At 42.6% G+C, this 13,760-nt stretch overlaps 2 protein-coding genes across 4 annotated transcripts in view; both read right to left on the minus strand.

Annotated features, from left to right (window-relative positions):
- The window catches only part of dapp1 (dual adaptor of phosphotyrosine and 3-phosphoinositides), a 9,191-nt gene extending 4,579 nt beyond the window's left edge, over positions 1–4,612 (minus strand). The window contains exons 1-7 of one of the 2 annotated variants that reach the window (XM_069723477.1): positions 4,523–4,612; positions 3,241–3,363; positions 3,021–3,154; positions 2,560–2,690; positions 833–880; positions 681–743; positions 257–342 (exon numbers count right to left, since the gene is read on the minus strand). In XM_069723477.1, coding sequence (XP_069579578.1) covers positions 257–342; positions 681–743; positions 833–880; positions 2,560–2,690; positions 3,021–3,154; positions 3,241–3,363; positions 4,523–4,578 — 641 coding nt within the window. In that variant the 5' untranslated portion in view covers positions 4,579–4,612. Of the gene's footprint in view, positions 343–680; positions 744–832; positions 881–2,559; positions 2,691–3,020; positions 3,155–3,240; positions 3,364–4,522 lie in introns of both variants that reach the window. The other variant, XM_069723476.1, reaches the window with a different exon arrangement.
- Positions 4,613–5,607: 995 nt separating this feature from the next.
- The window catches only part of atp10d (ATPase phospholipid transporting 10D), a 29,451-nt gene continuing 21,298 nt past the window's right edge, over positions 5,608–13,760 (minus strand). The window contains exons 13-23 of one of the 2 annotated variants that reach the window (XM_069723473.1): positions 12,357–12,448; positions 12,113–12,239; positions 11,695–11,879; positions 11,158–11,446; positions 10,871–10,947; positions 10,469–10,594; positions 9,927–10,127; positions 9,375–9,455; positions 6,616–6,720; positions 6,326–6,513; positions 5,608–6,239 (exon numbers count right to left, since the gene is read on the minus strand). In XM_069723473.1, coding sequence (XP_069579574.1) covers positions 6,077–6,239; positions 6,326–6,513; positions 6,616–6,720; positions 9,375–9,455; positions 9,927–10,127; positions 10,469–10,594; positions 10,871–10,947; positions 11,158–11,446; positions 11,695–11,879; positions 12,113–12,239; positions 12,357–12,448 — 1,634 coding nt within the window. In that variant the 3' untranslated portion in view covers positions 5,608–6,076. Of the gene's footprint in view, positions 6,240–6,325; positions 6,514–6,615; positions 6,721–9,374; positions 9,456–9,926; positions 10,128–10,468; positions 10,595–10,870; positions 10,948–11,157; positions 11,447–11,694; positions 11,880–12,112; positions 12,240–12,356; positions 12,455–13,760 lie in introns of both variants that reach the window. The other variant, XM_069723471.1, reaches the window with a different exon arrangement.

Here is a 13,760-nt window from a genome sequence, read left to right on the forward strand (position 1 = left end):
CTGTCTGTTATCTCTGTCTGTTATCTCTGTCTGTTATCTCTGTCTGTTATCTGTCTGTTATCTCTATCTGTTATCGCTGTCTGTTCTTATCTAGTAGGATAAATCTGCAGAGTTACAGTCACTTTCATCACACAAACAGAAACAGCTGATTCTGATGTATCGATGTTCTGCTGACATCATCATCATCATCATCATCATCATCATCATCATCACCATCATCATCATCATCATCAGCTGGAGGAATAAGCTCACTGACCAGAAACAGTTGATTCGGTCCTGAGAGTAGTCAAATTGGACCGCAGAGCAGAACCTCAGGTCCAAGGTCCGGATGGGCTCATCACACTGGAGCAGACAGACAGGACACACATCAACAGACAGACACACATCAACAGACAGACACACTTCAACAGACAGACACACATCAACAGACAGACACACTTCAACACATCAACAGACAGACAGACACACATCAACAGACAGACACACTTCAACAGACAGACACACTTCAACACATCAACAGACAGACAGACACACATCAACAGACAGACACTTCAACAGACAGACAGACAGACACACATCAACACATCAACAGACAGACAGACACACATCAACAGACAGACACATCAACAGACAGACAGACAGATCAACAGACAGGTGACCTGAACTCACCACCAGCTCACCTCTTTATCTTTGAAGTACTTCAGTTCATATCTGTTGAGTGTGAACCACCTCTGTTTCCAGCTCTGTAGCAAGATGGAGAGCTCTGTTATCATCTCACCTTTATCTCAGCTTCAACATCAGGAGCTGCAGACCTCCAGATGTTCAGACTTACCTTCACCACAGCTCCTTGTTTCACCAGGTAACCCTCCTTTGTACCAAGCTGGAAGGAAACAAGAGAGATGATTCTAAAGAGATTATTAAAGAAATATCTGAATTATAGCAGCTACAGATGCTGCAGACGGTTGAGAGTCAGACATAAATATACTGAAGTATAGAATAAATCAGACTAAAATTATCATTGAAACAAAAACAACATTTTCTGAATGAACAATAACAAGGTAACGCTGACTTTCTGCTTTTCCATCTGGTTTGAATCAACTTTATTCAAACTGTCAGCAGACAGAAATAATGAGACTTCACAACATTATAGAAGAAACGCAACAATGAACACACCTTCTGGAGGCCGAAAAGTCTTTGACCAGTCATCCAGTCACCAGTCAACCAGTCACCAGTCACCAGTCAATCACTCACCAGTCATCCAGTCACAAGTCATCCAGTCACCAATCATCAGCCATCCAGTCATCAGTCATCCAGTCACCCGGTCATCCGGTCATCAGTCATCCAGTCACCCAGTCTTCCAGTCATCAGTCATCCAGTCACCAGTCAGCCGGTCATCAGTCACCAGTCAGTCACCAGTCATCCAGTCATCCAATCATCCAGTCACCAGTCATCCGGTCATCCAATCATCCAGTCATCAGTCATCCAGTCACCAGTCATCAGCCATCCAGTCACCAGTCAACCAGTCATCAATCATCCAGTCATCAGTCATCCAGTCACATCATCCGTCATCCAGTCACCAGTCATCCGGTCATCCAATCATCCATTCACCAGTCATCCAGTCACCACTCACCAGTCATCCAGTCACATCATCCGTCATCCAGTCACCAGTCATCCAGTCACCACTCACCAGTCATCAGTCATCCAGTCACATCATCCGTCATCCAGTCACCAGTCATCCAGTCACCACTCACCAGTCATCAGTCATCCAGTCACATCATCCGTCATCCGGTCACCTGGTCAGCCGGTCATTAGTCACCAATCAGTCATTCAGTCACCAGTCATTCAATCATCCATTCACCAGTCATCCAGTCACTACTCACCAGTCATCAGTCATCCAGTCACATCATCCGTCATCCAGTCACCAGTCATCCAGTCACCAGTCACCAGTCAGCCGGTCATCAATCACCCAGTCGTCCAGTCATCAGTCATCAGTCACCAGTCATCCAGTCATCCAGTCAACCAGTCATCAATCATCCAGTCACCAGTCATCCAGTCACCACTCACCAGTCATCCAGTCACATCATCCGTCATCGAGTCACCAGTCATCCAGTCTTCAGTCACCAGTCATCCAGTCACCAGTCATTAGTCATTAGTCATTAGTCATCAGTCATCCAGTCAGCCGGTCATCAGTCACCAATCATCAGTCATCCAGTCATCAGTCATCCAGTCATCAGTCATCAGTCATCCAGTCATCCGGTCATCAGTCACCAGTCAGTCACCAGCTATCCAGTCAACCAGTCACCAGTCAGCCGGTCATCCAGTCATCAGTCACCAATCAGTCACCCAGTCACCAGTCATCCAGTGTATGTGTGTGTGTGTGTGTGTGTGTGTGTGTGTGTGTGTGTGTGTGTGTGTGTGTGTGTTTGTGTGTGTACAGTGCGTGTGCGCATGTGTGTACAGTGTGTGTGTGTGTGTGTGTGTGTGTGTGTGTGTGTGTGTGTGTGTGTGTGTGTGTGTGTGTGTGTGTGTACAGTGTGTGTACAGTGTGTGTGTGGGTACCGATGGAGCATTGGCCACCAGGTCCGTCTCCGTGCGGCCCGTCTGGATGGCCGTGTGAACTCGGACCGACTCGTAGATGGACGGCTCCTCGACGCGCCACGGATACGGACACTTCAGCACCATGAGGGTTCCTGGTTCAGAGATGGACGGGGGGACATGTCTCAGAGATGGACGGGGGGACGTGAAACATGAGGACACATCAGCGGTGTATCTAACATGTGCACCAGTCAGAACCAGAGGTTGGCCGGTACCAGGGGAGGTCCAGTCATAACCAGAGGTTTGGTACCAGGGGAGGTCCAGTCATAACCAGAGGCTAGGTTCCAGGAGAGGTCCAGTCAGAACCAGAGGTTTGGTACCAGGAGAGGTCCAGTCAGAACCAGAGGCTAGGTACCAGGAGAGGTCCAGTCAGAACCAGAGGCTTGGTACCAGGAGAGGTCCAGTCAGGCAGCAGCTGTTCATACCTGCGTCGCTGCCCAGCAGAGGCTGGTTAGCAAAGTGGTTCACGAAGTCCTGAAGGGTTGAAAATTGGTTGAAGCCGAATGCGTAGCTGCCATCTCTGCGGGTCACATGGAAGTGTTTCACAGAGTTTTTCGCCCTGAAACAGAACCAGAACCAACAAATCCAGTTTCATCCAACACATGTTCCTCAAATACGAAAGAACCACGTCTTCAGATGTCTCACCTGACAGACAGAGCAAAGCAGCCCGGACCCTCCTTACTGGACCTCAACAGGTAACTTCCATCCGTCCCGTTGGACAGCAGCAGGGCCTCCGCAGCGTGGCGGGACAGGTCGTAGTGGTACCACCTAGAAATACATCACACAAACATCTGGAGCTGAAGAAAATCACAAACATCTGGAGCTGAAGAGGAGTCCTGATCATCTCATATTAAAAACAGATTCGTCTACATGATCACATCCTGAACAAAATGTTCTCGTTCTTTAACATGTTTGTTCTTCAGCTTCTGAACGTCTGCTTTAAAATAAAGGTATGTAGATCCATTAATGTACCAGTTTACATGGATGTGGAAGAACACATGTGTTGTATGATCAAACTGCAGACACTCAAACATAAAGAGACGCTTCAGACTTCAGGCTGCATCAAGAACTGCGGATCCATTTATCTGCAGTGTTTTGGACGGTTCTGACTTTAGGAGCAGTTTCAGAGAGTTGAGGCAGGTTATCATCACATTAAACACCAGAACCAGAACCAAAAAACAGAACCAGAACCAGAGAAGAAGTAAGATAAGGGGACGGAAGATTGAATTGTTTGATGGATAAATAAACGTCAGTCTGTCCTTCAGCAGCTGGATGCAGTTCGACCGGCACTGTTACATTAGAATAGTTACAGAACGGATCTTCCGGAGGTCTCTGACTGATGGAGATGAAACCGAGGAAGGATGTGAAAGTTCTTGATTTGCATTAAGAGCTGCTGTGATCGTGTAAAAAGTACTAAGAGATAAAGAAGATGAACACTAAGAACACGTTGGTTCCACTGGACATAACATGGGACGTGATTCATAAGGTATTTATAAATGTTTATAAAATTAGCTGTTGGATGTATTCAACCATCTAGATGACCTGTTTATTAATCAGATTACAGAAAGGAAACAGAAGCAGAATTCTTCATGTTTAATGCTGCTTGTTTGATAGAAAACAGGAAACAAATTCTCCAGAATTATTTTTAGGAAATCAGATGAGTATAAATGTCATCAGCTTCTAACAGCACAACTGTTTTAAGAAGTGATGTAACGCCAACCTTAGCCAGTTTCTTAGTGCAGGTTGATTATATCTGCAGGTGGAGAACTCTGGCTGCGTTCTACAGGTGACAGGTAGAAGAGACCGGAAGTCTTACCGTACAGGTGACAGGTAGAAGAGACCGGAAGTCTTACCGTACAGGTGACAGGTAGAAGAGACCGGAAGTCTTACCGTACAGGTGACAGGTAGAAGAGACCGGAAGTCTTACCCTAAACTCTGCAGCTCGTCGGACTCCTCGCTGGACGCGTCGCTGTAGAAGCTCATCTCCCTTCAGCCGTCAGCTCTTCTGAAGGAGAAGTGAGAGCTGAGAATGAGAAACAGACCCACCCAGCAGGAAACAGCTGCACACAGCGGTGACGTCAGAGCGCCCCCTGCAGGACGTCATGCATATGACAGCTGTGAGGCTGCTGTTACTGAGACAGAAAGAGATACAGGTGGAGGACTAGTGAAACCTCCATCACCTGAGAAACAGGTGGAGGACGACTGAAACCCCCATCACCTGAGAAACAGGTGAAGGACGACTGAAACCCCCATCACCTGAGAAACAGGTGGAGGACTACTGAAACCTCCATCACCTGAGAAACAGGTGGAGGACTAATCTGGACTGTAAAAATTCAAACGTCTGTTAGATGATGTTTAAAGTTCAGTTAAGACTTATTTATTTTCTACTTCTGAAAACAACATTCAAACAACAGAGCATGTAAAGTTTAATTTATCATGTAACATGTTTCATTTATCATGTAACATGTTTCATTTATCATGTAACATGTTTCAAGTAACATGTTTCATTTATCATGTAACATGTTTCATTTATCATCACGGCTTTATAAGTATGTTTGTGAATTCATCAACATGTGAACAGTGATGCAGAAGTTGTGTCTCGTTGGTTCCTTTGTTATATTTATATGGAATAAACATTATAATAAATTCATTAAGTCTCTATTTTGTTTTGAATATTGTTTAAAAGTTGTGTTGTTATTCGCTGAACTGCCGTCTGTAATCGGCCACCAGGTCTGAAACAGCTGTTTATTATCTCAAACAGTACAAACATTCAAATACATCCAATAACAATTCCTCGTCAGTGCTGCTGACTAGTTTGTATTTTAAGGAAGCGGTGAGACGTGACGAGCAATGATGTCACTTCCTACAGATGAACAGTTCCTCTGCTGCCACAGCTGCAACACGCTGCAGCCGACGGGTCTGTTCATCATAAAGCTGAGAGTTTAAAAGATATGAGAGTTAAATGTTCCACACCGTGATGGAGTCAGAAGGAGAGACAGGAAGTGATGACCACACTGCTTCCTGTTCCTGTGCTGGAAAAGAAACACATTCTTCCTGTTTGGTGTCATGAAGAAATCTCTGACCGATGTTTTTAACACAGTAGATGGAGACGCTGGTCCAGGATCAGATCACATCATATATAATAATGAAGCCCAACGACATCTCTGACAGCTGCTGTCCTCATGTTGGACCCGTTAATCAGAAACTGGGGGCTGCAGGTGGTCCAATGACAACATGATCTGTACAGCTGATGGATCCCACTGAGGTCTCTGACTGTCAACGTGCAGCAGAACTGAGGAGTGGACCGGTCCAACAGAGACGGAGCATCCATACAGAACCTTCTACAGAACCACAGAACCGTCCGTCCAGTGTGGTCGACATCAGCAGGTCTCCTGTCTTCCTTCAGGTCTGTCACTGACACACGGTTCCGAGTCTGAAGCTCTGGTCGGGATGTGAGGATGGACGCCGGGACGCCGAGACGTCAGGACGCCGAGCTGGTCTCCAGGCCCGGGTTGTCAGCACACAGCGGAACGCTGTTGGTTCTAGAGTGGCTCCGGTTGGAGCACTGCGTTCTACTCTGGTACCTCTCTGATCTCAGAACAGCAGCAGGGTGGAACGTGTTGTAGAGAGCACGGAACAACAACCTGCAGAACACGGCAACCAATCAGAGGAGAGTGTATGTGTGTGTGTGTGTGTGTGTGTGTGTGTGTGTGTGTGTGTGTGTGTGTACCTGGGTATGAGTGCTGTGACAGTAGTGAGAACACACAGGAAGTAGAAGAGGGGCTGGGACATCTGCAGGGTCTCCACCCCCAGCGGGTTGGTGGGGGGGCTGCAGGTCACACAGAACACACTGAAGGGCAGCACAAAGAGGAAGTAGGAACCTCCACTCAGAACCAGAACCAGAACATGGATCCACGTCTGTGAAGCAGAAGGACGACCAGAGAGGAGTCAGTTTCTGTTTCCATACGAGATGTCTACTCTACTATCATTCATGAAATATAATAAAGTGTAACGTCTGACCAGCGTGTTGCTCTCGATGACCTGCTGCAGCAGGATGATGAGCAGAGCTGACGCGTTGATCGGTGAGCCGAAGGACAGACTCCCCACATCCGAGTCTGCAAAGGCCTGAAACAGAGCATATCATCACTATAATCATATCATTATAATCATATCATCATTATAATCATATCACTATAATCATATCATCATTATAATCATATCATTATAATCATATCATCATTATAATCATATCACTATGATCATATAATCATTATAATCATATCATCACTATAATCATATCATTATAATCATATCATCATTATAATCATATCATCATTATAATCATATCACTATAATCATATCATTATAATCATATCATTATGATCATATAATCATTATAATCATATCATCACTATAATCATATTATAATCATATCATCACTATAATCATTATAATCATATCATTATAATCATATCATCACTATAATCATATTATCATTATAATATTATAATCATATCATCACTATAGTCATATCATCACTATAATCATATTATAATCACATCATCACTATAATCATATCATTATAATCATATCACCATTATAATCATATCACTATAATCATATCATCATTATAATATTATAATCATATCATCACTATAGTCATATCGTCACTATAATCATATTATAATCATATCACTATAATCATATCATCACTATAATCATATCATCATTATAATCATATCACTATAATCATATCATCATTATAATCATATCATCACTATAATCATATCATCATTATAATCATATCATTATAATCATATCACCACTATAATGATATCATCATTATAATCATATTATAATCATATCATTATAGTCATTTCATCACTATAATCATATCATCATTATAATCATATCATCACTTTAATCATATCATTATAATCATATCACTATAATCATATCATCACTATAATCATATCATCATTATAATCATATCATCACTATAATCATTATAATCATATCATTATAATCATATCACTATAATCATATCATCATTATAATATTATAATCATATCATCACTATAGTCATATCATCACTATAATCATATTATAATCACATCATCACTATAATCATATCACTATAATCATATCATCACTATAGTCATATCATCACTATAATCATATTATAATCACATCATTATAATCATATCACTATAATCATATTATAATCATATCATCACTATAATCATATCATCATTATAATCATATTATAATCATATCACCACTATAATCATATCATCATTATAATCATATCATCATTATAATCATATCATCATTATAATCATATCACTATGATCATATAATCATTATAATCATATCATCACTATAATCATTATAATCATATCATTATAATCATATCATCACTATAATCATATCATCATTATAATATTATAATCATATCATCACTATAGTTATATCATCACTATAATCATATTATAATCACATCATCACTATAATCATATCATTATAATCATATCACCATTATAATCATATCACTATAATCATATCATCATTATAATATTATAATCATATCATCACTATAATCATGTTATAATCATATCACTATAATCATATCATCACTATAATCATATCATCATTATAATCATATCACATCATTATAATCATATCATCACTATAATCATATCATCATTATAATCATATCATTATAATCATATCACCACTATAATTATATCATCATTATAATCATATCATCACTATAATCATATCACTATAATCATATCATCACTATAATCATATCATCATTATAATCATATCATCACTATAATCATTATAATCATATCATTATAATCATATCATCACTATAATCATATCATCATTATAATATTATAATCATATCATCACTATAGTCATATCATCACTATAATCATATTATAATCACATCATCACTATAATCATATCACTATAATCATATCATCACTATAGTCATATCATCACTATAATCATATTATAATCACATCATTATAATCATATCACTATAATCATATCATCATTATAATCATATCATTATAATCATATCATCACTATAATCATATCATTATAATCACATCATTATAATCATATCACTATAATCATATTATAATCATATCATCACTATAATCACATCATCATTATAATCATATCATCATTATAATCATATCACTATAATCATATCATCATTATAATCATATCATTATAATCATATCATTACTATAATCATATCATTGTAATCATATTATAATCATATCATCACTATATCACTATAATCATTATAATCATATCACCACTATAATCATATCATCATTATAATCATATCATCATTATAATCATATCATTATAATAAAATCATCATTATAATCATATCATTATAATCAAATCATCATTTTAATCAAATCATCATTATAATCATATCATCATTATAATCATATCACTATAATCATATCATGATAATCATATCATCACTATAATCATATCATCACTATAATCATATCATCACTATAATCATATCATCACTATAATCATATCACTATAATCATATCATCATGATAATCATATCATCACTATAATCATATCATTATAATCATATCATCACTATAATCATATCATTATAATCATATCATCACTATAATCATATCATCACTATAATCATATCATCATGATAATCATATCAAACAGGAAGCTCATCTGTTAATGAGGAATAAAAGCTGAATGATCAGAGGACTCACAAAGTACGGTAGGAAGAAGCAGACGAGACTCTGATAGAAGGCGTCCAGGACTGTAATCCAGAAGGTGGAGGGAACGTAGACCTGCGCGCGCACACACACACACACACACACACACACACACACACCAGCTGTTAGTCTGTGTGGACTGTCTCAGCAGGAAAGACAGTTTATAGAAACACACGTGATGAAGCTGCTTTTCGATCAGTATTCAGGATGTTTCTCTCAGAGTCACTTCCTCATTCAGGACTGTTCACATCTCATTCATCTATTGGACCAAAGTAACTTCCTGCAGTCCATCCTGAGATCTACTGCTGACTCAGCTGCTGGAAACAATACTTGACTGCATGTTTCTATTTAACATCCAACTGGTCTGCAGGACGTTGAGCAGCAGGAAGCTGAAGGTTCTTCACAGAAACACTCGGTGATCTTTGATCAAACTCATCTCTGATTAAAGAAGAAAACGGTGAATATCGGTGGTCGTCAGGGCCCCGCCCCTGCTGTAGGACACATCTGACATCATTAATCATCTCAAAGCTGATTGGTCTGTGTCACCTTAGCGGTCTGTGCAGCCCGGTAAATCTGCGGCCGCTCCATCAGGATGTCTGCAGCCGTGTGGCGATCCAGCACGCCGTAGACCAGAGGAGGAACCGACGTGAACAGCAGGTTGAATAGAACCAGAACCCAGGAGATGGACATCACACTGCCAGAGAACCCACAGAACCACTGGTACCAGAACAACAGGTTGACGTACATCTGCACCCACACACACACACACACACACACACACACACACACACACACACACACACACACACACACACACACACACACACACACACAGACAGAATGTAAACAAAAAGTTAAACATTGTTTTATATATATAATACATTTAGTTTGCAGGATTTTAGACCCTGAAACACTGCAACCATCTTCTAACGTAACAAATAAATGTATGTCAGCAGCCGACAGAACAAACACCTGTCAGAGGAGGTCAAATCCAAACGCTCAGCTTTACATCAGGTCGTTTCAGTGTGTCTGATCCTTAAATCACACTGAGCACCAACATGTTAACGAAGCTGCAGAATATCTCTCACCACGTTCTTGTAGATGAAGTAGAGGATCATGTTGGCCAGACGGGAGTAGCACCAACGACCGTGGACCAGCAGCAGCTTCCGCAGGTGTTTGAACCTGGAGATTGCAAAGTCACTGGACATGACGGCCTGGAGGAGGATGCACAGACGGACAGGTTACCACCAGGAGTCCACCACGAGGGGAGGAGTCCACCACGAGGGTAATAATAATTTAACAAAATGTCTTAACAAAACTGGAATACAACTTCTTACAAACTGGAAGGATGAATACGAGATGTGTTGGTTGTCTCTAACATTATACAGTGTTGGCCTCACCATAAAAAGTCTGCTGTTACTTAAATCTATATAAATAGAATAAAACTGAACATGCCGTGCTGTCACATCATATCTACAGACAGAGTTTACCTGCATCCCTTCCTGACCCGAGATCCCAACGCCCACATCAGCCACCTGGATCATGCTCACGTCATTGGCTCCATCACCTGCAGGACAAACTAACTGTCACCTGTCCTGCATGGTTGCAGGTGTTTATCTATTCAAATCATAATCTCTAGGATTTCTATCTCAATTAATGTGCGTTAATTCATACTCAACCGATCATCAACCGATGTTGAAGAGGGGAGACATCAGCTGTGACTACAATACATACATTCATTACACATACTGTATAGATGACAATCTGTGGTCCTTACCCACAGCCAGGGTCATGACCCCCAGCTGGTCCCGGATCAGCTGGACCACCTGACTTTTCTGCAGCGGCGTGGAGCGGCAACAGATGACCGCCTTACATCTCCGGCTCGTCTCCAGGAAGCTGCTCTTCAGACCCTCCTGCAGGGCCCAGTCCAGAGTCCGGCCGTCTATCACCAGGACGAAGCTGGTCCCGCTGCTGGAGGACAGCTGTCCTCCTGAGGACCAGTCCGTCCAACAGTGTCCACGCTGGACTTCCTGTTGGAGCTCCTCCAGTAAAGCTGCACAGGCTTCCTGGAGGAAAAAACCGTGACAGAACAGAACATGAACAGAACTGAACTGGACTGGGTTTAATAGTGACGATCAGTATATTTAGAGATTTTATCCTTCAAGCAGCTCAAATAGAGTTTTAATAACTGTTCAGATGTCATGTGATTATTCTAGAAAAGAGATATAAAAAAACTAGTTTGTGGATTAAATTTAATCATATAATAATAAATGGTCTCATCTCATCTCATCCTCCTCCTCCTCCTCCTCCTTACCTTGCTCCCACAGTTGGCGGTGAGCAGCTGGTCATTGTCTCGGAGTAGTTTGCAGGCGTAGGCGACATTGACGGCAGTCTCCTGTTTGTCTCCGGTGAGGACCCAGACTCTGATCCCGGCCCTCTGAAGAGCCTCAATGGTCTCTGGGACGTCCTCCTGTAGCCGATCCACGATCCCCGTCGTCCCTGAGCACAGAGAGGACAAGACACAGTGTGAGTACACACAGTGCTGCATGTGTCCCCTCAGAGAGGAGAGGACGTTGCATGTGTCCCCACAGAGAGGAGAGGACGTTGCATGTGTCCTCCCAGAGAGGACAGGACGCTGCATGTGTCCCCCCAGAGAGGACAGGACGCTGCATGTGTCCCCCCCAGAGAGGACAGGACGCTGCATGTGTCCCCCCAGAGACAGCCCGTCCTACCCAGCAGCGTCAGATCGGTCTCCAGCCTCTGAGCCGACTCCAGCAGCAGCTCCTCCCTGTTCTCGAAGCTGCTCTCTGCCAGCAGCTGCCTCTTCATCCACACCTCGTACTCCTCCTCCTCCAGGACCTGCTCCACACACAGCATTCAGTATCTATGGTTACGGTCCTCAGTGGACAGACAGATTTATACTAATATGTTTACATAATGTTATCATGAATATGAACTCCTCCTCCTTAACATCACCTTCTTGGCGATGCAGAGAGTGCGGAGTCCTTCTCTGGCGTACGCGTCCAGATGTCTCTGGGTCTGTTTTCTGATGTGGCTGCAGACCTGCTCTGCTCCTGAGACAACGAGACAACATGACAATGAGACGTGACAATGTGAAGAGACGAGACCATGAGACAACGTGACCACGAGACAACGTGACGGACAACGTGACCACGAGACAACGAGACGTGACCATGTGACCACGAGACAACGTAAAGAGACAACGAGACCATGAGACAACGAGACAAGAAGACCACCAGACGACGTGACCACGAGACAATGTGAAGAGACAACGAGACAATGTGAAGAGACAGCGAGACCACAAGACCACGAGACAACAAGACAATGACACAGTGACAACATGACCACGAGACCACGAGACAACGTGACGAGACCATGAGACGTGATGAGACCATGAGACGTGACGACATGACGAGACAACGTGACGAGACGTGACGAGACAACGTGACGAGACCACAAATCCATGAGACCAGGGGACCACGAGACCAGGGGACAACATGACGTGACAACGTGACAATGGGACAACGAGACCACGAGACGTGACAACGTGACCACAAGACAACGTGAAAACGTGACAATGAGACCACGAGACCACAAGACAATGCGACAACGAGACCATGAGACAACATGACCACGAGACAATGACACAATGAGACAACGAGACCATGAGACCACGAGACCATGTGACGAGACGAGACAATGTGACGAGACAACGTGACGAGACCATGACACAATGAGACCACAAAGCCACGAGACCAGGGGACCACGAGACCAGGGAACAACGAGACCACAAGACAACGTGACGAGACATGATGAGACAACGTGACGAGATGAGACCACGACACAATGAGACCACAAAACCACAAGACCAGGGCACCACGAGACCAGGGAACAACGAGACCACAAGACAACGTGACCACAAGACCACGAGACAATGACACAATGTGACAACGTGACCATGAGATATGACGAGACAACGAGACCATGAGACCATGAGACCACAAGACAATGTGACCACGAGACCAGGAGACCACGAGACCAGGAGACAACGTGAGGTGACAACGGGACCACGAGACAACATGACCACGTGACAACATGACCACAATACGTGAAAACGGGACAATGAGACCACGAGACAACGAGACCATAAGACAACATGACCACGAGACGAGACAATGAGACAATGAGACGAGACAACATGACAAGACCACGAGACAACGAGACAATGTGACCACGTGACAGCGACACAATGAGACAACAAGACAATGAGACGAGACAACAAGACCACAAGACAATGTGACAACGAGACCATGTTCCAAAGTGAACACGAGACAACGTGACGAGACAACGAGACACAAG

The sequence above is a fragment of the Brachyistius frenatus genome, unplaced genomic scaffold (assembly GCF_029030835.1).
Source record: "Brachyistius frenatus isolate BFR_SWC_R1_liver_20210118 unplaced genomic scaffold, ASM2903083v1 Contig_329, whole genome shotgun sequence".
Taxonomy (NCBI): Eukaryota; Metazoa; Chordata; class Actinopteri; family Embiotocidae; genus Brachyistius; species Brachyistius frenatus.